The following is a 15,267-nucleotide window of genomic DNA, read 5'->3' as shown; positions in this document are numbered from 1 at the left end:
TAATTTCAACAATTCTCCTTTCCCTTCCCCTAAAAGTTCCTATATACTCCCTTGCTCTCCTTCAAATTCATGGCCTCTTTTTTTTCACTAATTGGTATTACATGCATTTATATTCCTAAATATCGTCTGTTGGTCTGTACAATGCTACCTGTATATATGTTTTCAAGGATAACTGTTTGGCACATGATACTCAGTTGGTATGTTCTTCCCTGGGAAAGACCACCTGCCCCATCCCTGCCTCTCAGTTGCCTAAGTAGTCCTTTGTGTAAACCAGAGGCCTCATGGCCTTCTTCCCATTGGCCTTGGTGTGTCCGTTGATGGCATCCTTGATCAGTTCACATTTGAGAAGTCATGTTGGTAAAAGTGTCTGGGTGTAGCTTTTGACATTCCTAGAAGACACAATCTCACAGCAAACTCCCTGACCCCCTGGCTCTTACAATCTCTCCACACCCTCTTCCATAATGTTTCCAGAGCCTTTGGTTTAGTAGTGTTTTATAGATGCATCCATTGGGTTTGGGCTTCACAATCTTTCATTTTGGTTGGCTGTGGTTTTCTCTAATGCCCTCTGTCTCTTGCAAAGAGAAGCGTACTTGATGAGAGGTGAAGACTACATTTATCTGTGGGTATAAGGACAAGTGTTTCTAGATTGTCATTACAGATTCTGCTGGTTTAGTAAATTACAGGCTGTAGATTCTCCTCCAGTAGCCATGACTTCATATTAAAAAAACCTATATTTTGGTGGAATATTTGGTAGTGTAATATCTAGAAAGTCTTCAACATTGTTCAGAGAGTTGACCAATATTTTAATTATGTAATCATCAAGCCTGAAAACACTGCTTTACATAAATATTTGGTACAAAATTTCAGAAGCAGAGTTTAGAAACTATTGGGAACTTGCCAAATCACAAGCTAAAATTAATATAAGGTATAGTACCTTGAACTATCCTTCTCTGGAGCAACTAGAGAAGGCTATTCCTAAGAAAATTTATCACTAAGAAAATTTTCACAGACCAAACTGTGTTGAATCAAAATAAAAACAAAAACAACACAAACAAAAAGGAAACCAAGCAAAATGGCTCCTAGGGCTTCTTCCATGGGGAGCCAGAAGCAAGGACAAGTCATTCCTGATGAGAATATGATCTTGTTACTACTTCAAAACACACAAACCATAGTTTGAGTTTTGTTTCCCTCTGCAGTTTAGTTCATGAATACAAAACCATCCCAGTTTTCCACAGTTTTCTTTGTAATTGAAGCTCTGCTCTTAGATCTGCTTTGCAGTAAAGCTACACCAGAGAAATAAGACAAGATGGCAGGTAGTGAGAGGTGGAGAGACTGCATCGAGCCTTCCTGTAGTCTGGAAAGCCCGAATGTCCCATTGTGTGCACTAATCAAATTCAGCAGATTTCGATACGCTGTTGCTAAGCATCACACCAGCCGGAGCCTTGCCTCTTTGCTGTGCCTTGTCTGAACTCACCACAGCTCCACAGCTCATTCAGCTCATTCATTTAACCCTGACAAGAACTACTCACCATTTGGCTTCTTCCCTGGGTACTAGATTTTATCCGGTGTCTAAAAAGGATTTTAAAAATTTATTCTTATGAATGTGAATGTTTTATCTGCATGCACATCTATGCACCGTGCACATGCCTGGTGCCTGAAGAGGCCAGAAGAGGGCACTAGACCCCCTGAAACAAATGGTTGTGAACTACCATTTGTTGCTGAGAATCAAACCCAAGCCCTCTGCAAGAGCAGAGAGTGCTCTTAATGGCTGAGCCATCTCTCCAGTCCTTTAAAAGTAATTGTCAAGAAGTAAATATTGAATTCTCTAAAACTTGTGAGGTCCATCCATCTGCATGTCCCTAACACAGATGGCTCCTTAAACAGTAGCGGCCACCCTATCAAGAGAATGCTGAGTAGATCCAAGTAGTCAGATCAGTATATGCTATATATTCAGTTACCTGTGTGCCATGTTCTTAAAAGTAACTTTGTGTGTGTGTGTGTGTGTGTGTGTGTGTGTGTGTGTGTGTGTGTGTGTGTTCAGAGGACAAATTTGAAGAGTCAGTTGTCTCCTTTTACTGTGTAAATTCTGGGGCTTGACCTCAGGTCATTATTCTTAGTGGCAAGTGCCTTTACCCACTGAGCCATCTCACTGCCCCTTAAAAATAATTTTTACTACACACAAAAAGAACTAAAACAATAGTAATATTTGTAGTCATCCAATGTCATAGAGCCACCACGTCAGTTTTACCTTATGGTCCTATTCTACTGTTAGATTCGATGAAGCTTAAATTAATAGGCTAAAAACATAATCTGACAAACTACTTCCACAGAAACTTCAAAGAGCAAGTAGACATACATACCTTAATTTTTAAAACAGTTATGGATTTGTTTTAATTTAGGAATATATATGAAGCTGAAAAATAAACCTGATAACCTAATACATTGTTTGGTTTACCTTTTTAAATAGATGATGTTTACCTGAGTTTTATTGTTCTCAGAGAGCATCATCAGATTTTGTTCTGTTTTTTAAGGACTTAGTTATGTTGTATTTTCTGTATCTGAATGCTTTGACTGCATGTATGCCTTCTTGCCAGTAGAGGGCATCAGATCCCATTAGAAATGATTATAAGTCACTTCGTGGGTCCTGGGAATTGAACTCAGGTCCTCTAGAAGTGCTCTGAACCAGAGCTCTTAACCCTTGAGCCATCTCACCAGCTCCAAATTTCTGGTTAGTTTTAATGACATTAAATTATTTCTCACGGTGATTTTTTTTATCTTAAAATTATAATAAATCACGCTGAGGAAATAGATGGCTTGTCGAGTGTTTGTTATAAGGAACTCATTTCAGTTCGCCTGTACTGTCAAACTGAATGGGATCATGAGCACCTAACTCTGGGGTTCCTGCAGCTAGCTGGGAGGCAGAGGCAGGAGAATTCCTGGAAGCTCAGCCAACAGCCACCATGGTGTGTACAGGGGCAAATGAGACTGGCTCAGCGAGGTGGAAGGCATGGAGCAACACCGTGGTTGTCCTCTGACCTCCGTGTGTGTGTCATGGCTCCAGCGTAAGTGTACCGGCACAAACATACATCACACACAAACATATAGAGAGAGATTATAATAAGTAACAAATTACATTTTCCCTAAACTAGACTTTATCTTAATGTCCAAGTGATCCACGGCCATATTCTTTAAAGGAAGTTAAATAAAGTTCACTCTCCTTTCCATACAGTAATGATGAGTTGAACCAAAATGAATACTCTGGGAGCCAAAAATATGTTCACTCCAATATAAAAATGTTGAATATGTTTTACAATCCTGTGGGATGCTGAAATCAGAATGTGGGAACATACCAAAAAGAAAAATGTTGTTCCATCCACAGAAAGAAATCTATGAACAAAACTTCTCTTCTATCCGATTAAAACCATTACATGTTTCTAAGTTCTGGGTACAGCGTAAGCGTCAGTAGAAAGCCATGTTTGCCAGACACCCGAGTACCACACTGTGAGGATGGGGCCATCCCTGCTTTATCACTGTGTGTACCGCATTAGAACCTGCCAAGACTCTAGCAATGTCCCGTCTTCAACCAGCTCGGGATGCATTGGTTCCCGTGACTATCATCATCATGACTTGTTTCTTAATGTCTGATTTAAAAAAAACATTAAACACCTGTTGACACCTAAGATGTACCAGGGGTTAAAAAGCAAATTATATTACCCAACCTTTATAATCTCAAGTCTTCTAAAATATTTTTATTTATTCTTTGAGAGTGGCTAACATATGCCTGCTGTATCTTGATCCTATCCTCCATCCCAAATGTTCCCTCTCACTCCTCCTGGACCCCACAGCAAATATATCCATTTCTATAATGCAGTTTCATCGGATCTACCCGTCATTACATACATCCTGCCTACTTGCCCAATGCCCCCATCCTACGTTCATCGCAGCTTTATGTCTTGCTTTTCTCTCGTTAATTCCCAGTCCAATTAGTGCTGCTCCTATGTACATGGATGGGAGGGGACATCCACTAGGACACAGGCAACCTGCCGATGGGCGTGTACCCTAAGCTAAGTGACTGACTCTCCCTCAGCAGCTATCAGCTGCAAAAAACACATTATATATATATAATAATATATATGCATACACACATAGATATATACAAATAGATATATACAAATATATAAATGTGTGTGTGTGTGTGTGTGTGTGTGTGTGTGTATTAGATCTTTGGTGACTGGATCTCATACCTTTGGAAAACTCCATGGGCAAGACAGAAAACAGCTGTGGAGGTACTTGGTAATCAGGCTTAGCGATTCCTATGTGATATTAATTGTAAGGCAAGTATCAAGGAGCCCAGATGGCCAGCAGAGACTCCTAAACATTGAGCCATGGCTCCAGCCCCGGTCACACACTTGATACCTGAAATACCCCTGAGGACTCACACACCTGTGTTATCTCCCATGAGGCTGAGTGATTTACACAGAAGATGCCGTTGACCAGTGAGGTACCAAAAGGCTCACTGCTGGGAGGAAAGTGATCTTGCTTCCCCAGCATGGTGGGTTCAGCAGATCTTTGCACTTATCTCTGTGTGTTTTCTAGTAGATCGAAGAGTAATGCAGTCCTGGGAATAACTGGCTGCTGTCAGTTAAACCCGAGAATTAAGCACATGGCCTGACACCAAATAAAAGTACCTCCTGCTTCTGGTTATTTTTATATGTCAGAATTTTATAGGATGTCTTCATAGGCAACTCAGAGTTTAAACTAAATGGAAAACAGACTTTGACTGTATCCCAAAGTCTCAAGCCAGTCCGCTCTGAAATGCAGCCTATTAAACCCTTGCCCTCTCTCCGCATCCTTGACACTGTCTGGATTCACCATTTAAGACAGGTGGGTGCCACTCCTTCAAAGTTTCCTCAGTGGCCACGGGACATGGCTGAGCTGATGCTAGCTCTGTAGGACTGTCTCAAGCCTTCAGTAATTTTAGGGATGATTTAAATCCATCCATCACGTTCCTGCTTCCATGTACAGACACAGACACATACAAACAACTTACGTTTCTGCGTTGCTCAGAGCAAAGGCCAGTCCCGCGTGCACACACACGTGTCTTAACCCCCAAAGAAATCGATACAGACTTGGCAGTGGTCTGCCTTCTGAGATCACAGCAGATACATTTTTATGAAACCAGACAGTTTCCATCCATTTCAACTCATTCTCTACAGCATAAGTCTGGCAGGAAGACTGAAAAATCTCCCATTAAACTTATGAACTTGTCGGTTATCTGGAAGGCTTAAAGAGAGCTTGGGTTTCAATAGTGTTGGTATATTGTGTGTGGTTGATGGTGTTATGTGATTGGGTTTGCCTGTGATAATTCTGCATCCCCAAATACTTTAGTGTGTGTGGCTGTGGATATAAGAATTGTATATTAAAGGGGTAGAAATAAAAAATAATTGATGATCAGGGTCAAAATTTGTACATAGCCTCTTTGGAAATATGGTTTTATCTGAAGTAGACAGATGTATGTATATTGGTTTCATTTCATCCTCTGAAATGTGTATATGTTAATGGTGTCTTTGGATCAATCCCCCATCTCATTGTCCTCTCTTATCCCCTCCCACACCCACTGAACCCCTACTTCCTGATATGTCCCCCTCATCCTACTATTGTCTGTGTGTCTGTGCACGTGTGTGTGCATCTGTGTGTGTGTCCCACTGAGTTTAATTACAGGTATTTTCATGAGCACAGATATGGGTTTATTTGCTACAACAATGGCTTCCATCACCTCCTCAAGCTACTAACAAAAGCCCAGGACTCCTCAGGGAGGTGTCCTCTTTTTTGATCCATGCTGGAATGCTGATGGGCCCAATCTTGTGCGGGTCTTCTGTGAGTAATCATGGCTGCTGTAAGGTCATGAGCAGGAGTCATGTCAGGTCCAAAGGAGAGTGTTTCACGGTTCTGTTCCCCATGCTCCAGCCCTGACATCCTTCCTTCCCTTTGCTGTAGAGTTCCCTGAGCCTTGGAGGAGTTGACATTTAGATGCCCCATTTAGAGCTGGGCACTCAACCATCACTCTCAACCCTGTGACCAGTTGTTAGTCTTTGCATTAGCTACCTCTGCTGAGGTTTGGGCGTATGGATGCAAACTTATTTTTCCCCACTTGGGGATTTGGATATATAGATTATTGAAGGTCAGTGACTTGGGTCTTTGTTTAAGTCCCACGGGAAAGACTTGCTTAATAGACAGTGTTGGAAGCCTTTGCAGTAAGGGTTAAAACACAAATTCTTTCCTTTGCTGATTAACTGTTTGTGGTGCTGGGGATCCAGCCCAGGGCTTTGTGCCTTAGCCACCTCCCTACTGCTGAGCTGCATCCCCAGCCTGTGGTGTGTCTGGCTGAGGATGCGGTTTTTGCTGCTTCATGCCTCTCATTCTTTCTCCTTCATCCCTCAGGCTATCTTCCTCTGTGTCTCTCTCACACACAAGTCCAGGCACACAGCAGAGAAAGAGGCATCCTCTAGCAGGCTGTCCTGCACAGGGAGGGGGATTCCTGGGGAGTGTTTCCTTGTGGAGTGATGTCATCCCTGTCTGCCAGATGGAGTGGTCCAGGATGGCATGGTGGTCAGGCTGCTCGTCTTTAACTGAAACCTGATCACTTGGATTCTTGCAGCATTCCTCCTTTAGGAAAGCTGAAAATATAAAAGGCTTTCCTCTAGGTGAAAGGGTTTCCCCTTCCCCTCAGCAGTGTTAGACCACAGAAAGGCACCTTTAACTCTTCACAAGCCTGTTAGTATCGGATAGAATGCCAAAGGAATCCGAAGCTAAACATAAAGCAGCTTCAGGAGGTAGCCACAGCAAGGGAGAAACAAGTTGACCTCAGGCTAGTTTCAAGGCTGGAAAAGATGTGTATACAAAGTTACCATGAGCTGGATGTGGTGGTGCACACTTTCAGTCACAGCATTCAGAAGGCAGAAGTTCAGCCACAGTGTTCCAGAGGCGGAAGGAAAGCTGATCTCTGTGAGTTGGAGCCCAGCCTGGTCTGCCTAGGGAGTTTCAGGCCAGCAAGTGCTCCACAGTGGAGAGTCTGACAGACAGGTAAGGGTATAGCGAGAGAGAATATGAATGAGAATCAATTACTCTAATCAATAACGTCCCCAGCACTCTCTGGTGAAGGGAGATGCTATAGTGCAAGGGACAAGGTGGACAGGCACCTTGTGTGCAGTGAGATGACTATGGATAAGCACCATCAATGAGCTATGTCCTTTCTATCTAGCTCCTGCCTTCAGGATGATTCTGGCTAAATCTCCTACGTAAAAATAGCTGTAATATATCAGATGAAAGTGTTCCATAAAATGAGTCATTATAGGTGAAAGCAGAGTAGCCAAACAGCAAGCATTAAGTAACGATATAGAACACAAGAGACCAGGGAGAGATGGAGAATGAATTCAGAGTAGCCCATGTAGAGCTCAGCTGAGCAACAGCCATTCCCAAGGACTGCCAACATACATACAACACGTCATTTTTTCTGAGCTGTCATATTCTGTTTGAAGCTGGAACCCCAGGTTAATAATCCATGGCCCATGTTTCTGTGATGGATCAGCAAGAACCATTTCTCTTGGTTAGACTCAGATGAATGTCAACGGGTGGAGTCAGAGCCCTCAAGAAGATTCGCTGTCAGCCCCCACCTTTGAAGCTGCTCTACAGATGACTACCCCAGTTGCATTAGTATGGCTTGTCTCGTCCGACTTCTCCACACACGAGAAGGCAAAAAAAAAAAAAAAAAAAAACAACTAGATGGATTTTAACATGCTGTGGGGTTCCAGAATGGAGCTCTATCCTTCTCCAAGACCTACAACATATGATGCTGTTTGTGACTTCTCAAGGAAGGAGGGATTTGTAAGGCTATTGCTGTTTTGCTTGCTCAGATAGTGTTGGAGACATTTAAACAGACACAAAGGGAAGTGAAGCAGACAGACTGAGTAGCAAGCTCAAAACACACAGCTGTCAGCTTCAGCTCAGCACAGTAGGGTGGGTTGTGAGTTTTTTTTTGGGGGGGGGATTTTTCTATGAAAATTTCATACATATATGTACTGTAGTTTCCAAGCCTCTACCCCCCCTTTAGCTCCCCTCAAGTCTCCTGTGTCTCCTTATTTTTTTATAACCCACCAAATCCAATTAGTGCTACCCACATCCAAATGGTTGTAAGGTTATAGACAACCTACCTACGCGTGACCACCTCCTGACAAAATGTGACTCCTTCCTCCAGCAGTCATCAGCTACTAATAGTTCCCTTACTACGTGGGGGCTCCTTTATGCTGGAATTTTTTTTAACTGGTTTGATCCTGATGGGTCTTGTTCAGATAAACACAACTGTAGTGAGTTCATTAGTGCAAGAATCAAAAGGCCCATCACTGTATAAGTTGCAGAGACTAGCTATTTTAACATGCTATTGAATCTTAGTAGTGTGTGTGTATGTGTGTGTGCATGTGTGTATTTTACTGAGGATTAAACCCATGCTGTCATGCATGCTAGACAAGTGTGTTCTACCACTAAACTGTATCTCCATCCCTTTTTGTAACATTTTTAACTTTTATAAGTTTTTAAATTTGAGGACAGGGTCTCAATAAGTTGCCCTGGCGAGCCTTGAACTTGCAGCCCGTCTGTCTCAGTCACCAGAATACCTGGGATTATAGGCCTGTGCCACTTGTTCAAGCTAAAACTTTTTATCGGAATCCTAGACATTTCATCAGAGCATGAGAAAGAACATCCTGAGAGATGATGTTGCATGTTACAACTAGACAATGCCATATATTCCATTCTTTGCCAGCTATGGTACCTGATATTAGAATATTCATCTGCAATCAGATGGCTGATGCATCTTTGTATATTTTTTTAATATCAACTTTAAAGGAAAGAACATCTTTGTCAGCTTTGCCTGGCCTGCAAGAAGTATTAAGGCATTGCTCCCACTAAGTTTAAAGCAACCAAGTTCACTATGGGGTTGTGGAGAGAGTTCCTTCGGTACAATGCTTGCCGCACAAGTGTGATGACCCAGGTTCAGCCCACAGAACTCACAGCACTAGGGAAGTAGAGATGAGGCTCACTGGCCAGCCAATTTATCCTAATTGACTTGATAAGCTCCAGAGCAGTGATAGGCCCCTATCTAGAAGAACAAGATAGATAGCACCTGAGGAGCAGCGCCCAAGGTTTGACTCTGGCCTCCGCAGTCACTTTCGCAAACACCCACACTTAAGAATGCACACAGTCAAATACAGTAGACGACAAGAACCATCTTTCCCCGATAGAGCAGAAGCCTGTCTTTAAACCCTTCTGCGACTTGGATTTTCATGAGAAGCTTGGGAAAACTTATACATTTTAAACATGAGCATTCAATAACAAAACTGGTAACCAAACTTATAGAAGAAATTTGTAGATTTTTAACGGAAGTCAAAAAGCACAAGTTAAAAAAAAAGCCAGTTATCTACCCAAGATTACATTGGGTGTCCCTGGTAGGAGCTACTCCCCCCACTTTAGAGGGCAGTTGGTAGGTTCCAGCCTTGTCGGTGGCTTTCCAGCTTAAGAAGCTGTGAATTTTATAACCACGCACCCTGCGGTCAAAGCTGCTGAGTGCTGTGTCTGAAGGCAGGTGGTTTGTGTGTTAAAGGTAGACATTAAACAGTTCTATTAAGGACCTGGAAGTATTTAAGGGGGTCGCTTGCCAGCTGTAAATTAGAGACCCAATCCCTGTTGGCTGGAAAGTTCCCTGGACTAAGTCCAGTTAAGTAGACTGAATCACTGGCGGTCTTTCCAAATTTGCACATTTAACATCTTGGCTGTTCAGCCTGCCTCGCCATGCTGGGCAGTTCAGAAGTGGCATCGCTGTGATGCAGCCCCAGGATGTGGTGCCTGTCGGATCAGGAGGGTGTCCTTGTCACCCACCCCCACCCCATGCTGAGAAAGTCAGCCTACTACTAGCACAGAGTCACAGAGCAGGTTTTTAAATAGCTGTGAATGACAGACATCATTTTCAGGTTATCTGTTGTCTGAAGCTATTGTCTGAGGCTCTGCCCCAGCATTCCGAAGAATGTGGACCTATGTAATTCTCTCCAAGGTTCCAGGACTTCACAGTACCTCTCTGTAGTTAAGAGGATTATGGTGGTCACATTGAGGTACTTGGGTGTCCTTGACAAGATCACCTAACTGGGGCCTGTGGTCTCCCTCCTTGAAGATAGATGTGGTGAGTCAAAGGATCAGTATGAAATTTAAAGTTTTTAAATTGATTATGTTTGGGCCAAGCTGGCTTCATGTCCACGGGACCTGAAAGGTAGCAGAAAGCCTGTGCACCAAAGAGCTCTATATTAGACCCAAGGAAGTGCCAAATCCTTAATTATTTAAATCAAGGGACCTCGTATTTTCCTTTTGCACCGTGATCACAGATTCTGTAATGTGGAATTGATTTCTTCCCCAAACTCAGGTTTTTGAAATTAGGAAAACCCTCAGAGACAACCCTAGGCAGGACAGTCATCTCCAGAGGACTGTTTGACGCTTAGGGGCCATTCCTTCCGTGTTTCCTCCTCAGTCCTCTCCTCCTCCACACAGGATATAGAACAGGGCAGAGAGTGCCTTCCTGTTGAGAAGCAAAAATCACACAGCCTTACAGCTGCTGTGTGCTTGTCTTTTATGTGCTGTGCCCTGCTGCCTATAGAGGTCGGTCCTCCTTTCAAAAGGCTTTTAAGGGCTTATGTTAAAGTCTTCCGCCAGCCCTCTCCTGGTTTACGTGTTTGCTTCTAACATACATGACTGCTCATATAACGGCATGTGGATTTACAGTCATGCAGACAGCAAGGCTGAGCCTTGAGTCTTTAAAGTTGGGGTGCTTTTAATTCACTTAATGCCTGTGTAAAACACATTCACATGTTCTGCAAATAAGTATGAAGAATGTGTCTTCTGTGTTAGTGTCTGTAAAACTAATAGAACATGCACAGAGAATCACTCTGGGGAGCTGTGACTTGCTGATTTAGAGGTGCATGTTTCCTGTGAAAATTTCCAATGCATTATAATACATCACACCTTTTTCATCTTTCTTTTTTTTCTTTTCCACTTGTCTGGGTAGTGTGGGATATATTCATTTCCTATAGCTTTTTAAATATTCTATTCAGTGCTCTTGCTTTTAGCTCAAATATTTGACTTTTCTAAGTATCTTTTCATATTTCCTATTCAGTGTTGAGGAGAGGGAGGTGGGAATATCTTATTTGTCTCTTCACAAGGATTAGAAAGCCTCAAGGAAGTTCCAGTTCCCCTTTGTTCACTTTGACACATGGCTCAGGTCCTTACTAAGACGCTTCATTAATTAAGTCTGGGCATAGTGGTACCCATCTGGAATTCAGGCATTCAAATGGCAGAGGCAGGAGGATTACAATCTCAGGTCAGAGTGTGCCCCTCCAAAACTGCTTCATCATTTCTGTTACACAGAGACAATGGCAACCAACATTGTAACGATTTGTCATGCTGTTTTCAGAGAAGGAGCAAGTGAGATGAAACACCTGTGTCCTAGTTTCGTTCATGTGGATGTGATAAGTACCCTAAGAACAAACAACTTAGGGGAAAGGAGTTTGTTTTAGGTCGTAGTTCAAGATTACAGTCCATCCTTGATGGAGAATCAAGACAGGAACCTGAAGCAACCAGTCAGGACCAGTCAAGAGTTGAGAATGAATGCATCACGCTTAGTGTTCAGCTAGCGCTTTCTAGAAAGTCAAGGACTCAAAGCCAGGGAATGGTGCTCCCCACTTTGAAGCTGGGTCTTCCATATCAATTGAGGTTCTCAAGACAACCCTCTCAAACATATTCAGAATGGGGGGGGGGAGAAAGAGAGAGAGAGAGAGATGCACACTGGCCAACCTGTTCTAGACAGTCCCTCACTGAGACTCTCCTCCTGGCTGACTCTGGGTTGTGGCGAGCAGACGAAATGAAACCATCACAGTTTCTGAATATAGATCTGCTCTTCCAATTCCAGTTTGACTGTGAGTTGCCTGTATTTATTTAATCAGCACCAGCAAATTAGCAGAAGCAGTAGAAAGGCTAAGCAAAGAGAGCAGAACATTTTTATTGGCAACTGGTGAGAATCCAGTGTTTGCTCATGCTAAGGCTTCTCCCTATTGTGTTGTCTGTTAGTTTCATTCCCAGCAAAGGTGGAGGTCACATAGACCCATCTGTTAACATGACTGTCTCGAAGACTTGGGATTTGCTTGGTTATACCATTAGGTGATGTTCAGGTCATGATCCCTTTGGCGACAGACACAATACTTCTGGAGGCATTTAAGTTAATAGAACAGAAACCCATGTGGTGGCATCCGAAAGAGCCGTGTGGTACAGTGCCACCCAGACAGCTTTAATTGGGGTCGGATGCCAACAGACAGAGAGGAGGGGTTCCTATTTTTAACTGGCTGTAGACTTTGCCTCTGGAGCATGCATGCCCAGTTCTGGTGGTGAAGAATTTTCCACAAGACTCATGGGGTAGGAGAAAACCAGTTATTTATATTCATGAATTGAGCTTGAGAGAGAAAAAGGGGGGGGGATGGTTTGAAAGAGAGGACACCCAGAGTGTTTGCCCACATCAAAAAGAAGGCTATGGCTGGCATTAGAAAAGGACACTGTTTTGCAGACTTATTTAAATTCGCTACCTACTCATTCTAAGTGATCTTGTACACACTCTTTTTCATGAACAAATAAGAGCCTTGGATAGTGAACTGAAGGAATGTTCTGAGATAATGTATAGGCAAAGGTTGACAGAGCGCATGAGAACTAAAGGAGGCTCATAGCCCCACTGTTCATCAGGAATCACACTCCATGGGGTCAGATTTGTCCTGAGTCCTAGCCTTTTTTAGGCTGAATCCCTTATACTATATATATAGACTCAATTAGAATTTATTGTAGTTTTAAGTGTGTGTGTGTGCATGCGTGCACATGCATGTGCACATGCATGTGTGAGTACAGGTACCTGCAGAGGCTAGAAGAAGGTGTTGATTCCCCTGAAGCTGTAGTTACAGGCAGTTGTAAGCTATCCAACAAGGATGCTGGGGACTGAATCAAAGTCTTCGTCAAAGGTGGCATTTGTTTTTAGCTGTTGAGCCATCTCTCCAGTCCCGCGTCTACTCATTCTTAAACATAATACGTAGACACTTTCTATTTGTAAAGTACCTTTGAGAATTCTATTGGAATCCCATTTGGACGATGCAGTAAGTGGCAGGGAATGCTGACTGGGGTCTGCTGTGATTTGGGGGGGGGGTGCTTATTCTGTGCTGAGCTTCAATGGTGAAGGTTTATAAGTCCACATATGATCAACATAGAGAGACATAACATTGAATGTATTATCTATGTAGCACTAGTGTGTGTGGTTCATCCTACGTCTTGTTTAAGGTTGAGACCCAATGATAATGACCTTTCATGTGTATGTGTGTGTGTGTGTGTGTGCTCTCACGTGGGCATAGGTGATAGAGGTCCCAGAATAACTGTGGATTCTGTTCTCTCCTTCTACCATCATGCGTCTGCTGGGGATTGCATTTAGGTCATTCATTAGACTTGCACAGCAAGTGCCTGTACCCATTGAGTCACCTTGCTGGCTTACTTGTATTCATTTTAATGGCTCATTTGCTTTATTGATGGTGATATCTTGAGTTTTACATGATTACAGAAAACATCAAACTGGGTTTTCCAGCATCTGTCTACATTTGATCCTAGCACGGTGAATGCTTTAAAGTGTCATAGGAAGCCTTTTTATGTCAACATTTGACACTCTTGGGAACAAGAAATGACATGACTTTAAGACCAAAATGATTTGCAAATATCTCTAAAATGTTCAACAAGATCTCTGCAGTCCCTGGGGTTGGTTTACTCATCTCTCTGATTTTATCCTACCTTATCCAGATTCTGACACAAGGCAAGAATCCGGGGATCGCGTGGAAGTACACACTTCCCAAGGTCATGAATGTAACTCAGCCACCCACCAAGAGGTTCCACCACACCTGGCGCACAGAGCAGTCTGATTGCTCAGTCTCCTGTGGGGGAGGTAAGTGGGTTCCTAACGCTCCTTCCCAGCTCATCTCTGCTTACAGGTTTTATCCAGTCTATAGAAGGACACTGTGAACTTCGGGGAACCCCAATGCAGTTTAGATATGTGTCTCCAGAAAACAAACTTCTGTTAGCCGAGGAGTGTGGCTGACTCTCAATCATTAAAGTGAGAGGGACATTTGAATCATGTCTCAGATGCTATTTCGAGGAAAACCACATAAATGGAGAGCAAAGAACAACTGAAAAACAAGGTGGCATTCCCTGTCTGAGGACCTAAATATGAGAATTTAGGAAACATTTTGTGCCTTTGGTGGGAAATGTTGGACACTGGGAATCAAGCATACAGCTCTGCTGAAACAAATAGATTCTATGTGAAAACCCACAAGTTCTACTTCACAGCAAAGCATCTTGTTTCTATAACCGTGTGATGCATTCACAGAGAAAAGTTCAACTCTGAATATTCACTCACACCCATTGGCTAGGACCCTGGTTTACGTAAATATTTGCCTATGTGTTTGCCTGTGTGCCTCGTGTGCAGTGCCTACAGAAGGCAGAAAAGGGTGTAAGAACTCCCTGGAACTGGCATTGCAGATGTCTAGGAGCTGCTGTCTGGATGCTGAAATCCAACCCTGACCCTCTAGACTAGAGGCAGGAGCAACAAGTGCTCTAGACTGCTGGCCATCTCTGCAGCCCCTCACTAGTGGCTTACAGATACGAGTGCTTTCCATTAGACCTGTGCAATTCATGATAACGCTTCCTGGGATGTTTCATTTTACAGTGACTCTGTTTCAAATAGTATTTATCACTTGATGGTTCTAGAATCCACTTGAAAATGAAAAACATATTAAAATTACTAAAGTATAAAGTCTATTATCTTCTAGATAAATGATTTGAATTCAAGTGGGTTGAAACTGTGTCCAAAAGAATCATTTTCACAAAAATATTTGGATTTGGTGTCTTAAATAGGATACTAGAACACTGATCGATCCCAAAGTAAGTTTTGGAAACCAAATCAAATGGGTTATCTGTGTTTCTCACTGTGCAACCTCTGGCATCTTACTAGGTTACATAAGCATCAAGGCCATTTGCTTACGAGATCAAAACACTCAAGTCAATTCCTCATTCTGCAGTGTCAGAACCAAGCCGGCAACGGAACCCAAGATATGCAATGCTTTCTCCTGCCCAGCCTAGTAAGTCCGCAAATGTCTCCTT

At 42.9% G+C, this 15,267-nt stretch overlaps 1 protein-coding gene across 2 annotated transcripts in view; it reads left to right on the top strand.

Moving 5' to 3' along the window:
- The window catches only part of Adamts18 (ADAM metallopeptidase with thrombospondin type 1 motif 18), a 131,153-nt gene that overhangs the window by 103,581 nt on the left and 12,305 nt on the right, over positions 1 to 15,267 (top strand). For both annotated transcript variants that reach the window (XM_075977950.1, XM_075977951.1), the window contains exons 17-18: positions 13,912 to 14,053; positions 15,119 to 15,245. In XM_075977950.1, coding sequence (XP_075834065.1) covers positions 13,912 to 14,053; positions 15,119 to 15,245 — 269 coding nt within the window. The remainder of the gene's footprint in view (positions 1 to 13,911; positions 14,054 to 15,118; positions 15,246 to 15,267) is intronic.

The sequence above is a fragment of the Microtus pennsylvanicus genome, chromosome 6 (genome assembly GCF_037038515.1).
Source record: "Microtus pennsylvanicus isolate mMicPen1 chromosome 6, mMicPen1.hap1, whole genome shotgun sequence".
NCBI lineage: Eukaryota > Metazoa > Chordata > Mammalia > Rodentia > Cricetidae > Microtus > Microtus pennsylvanicus.
The sequence above is the reverse complement of the archived record's forward strand: the minus strand, read 5'-3'. Positions and strand labels throughout refer to the sequence as shown.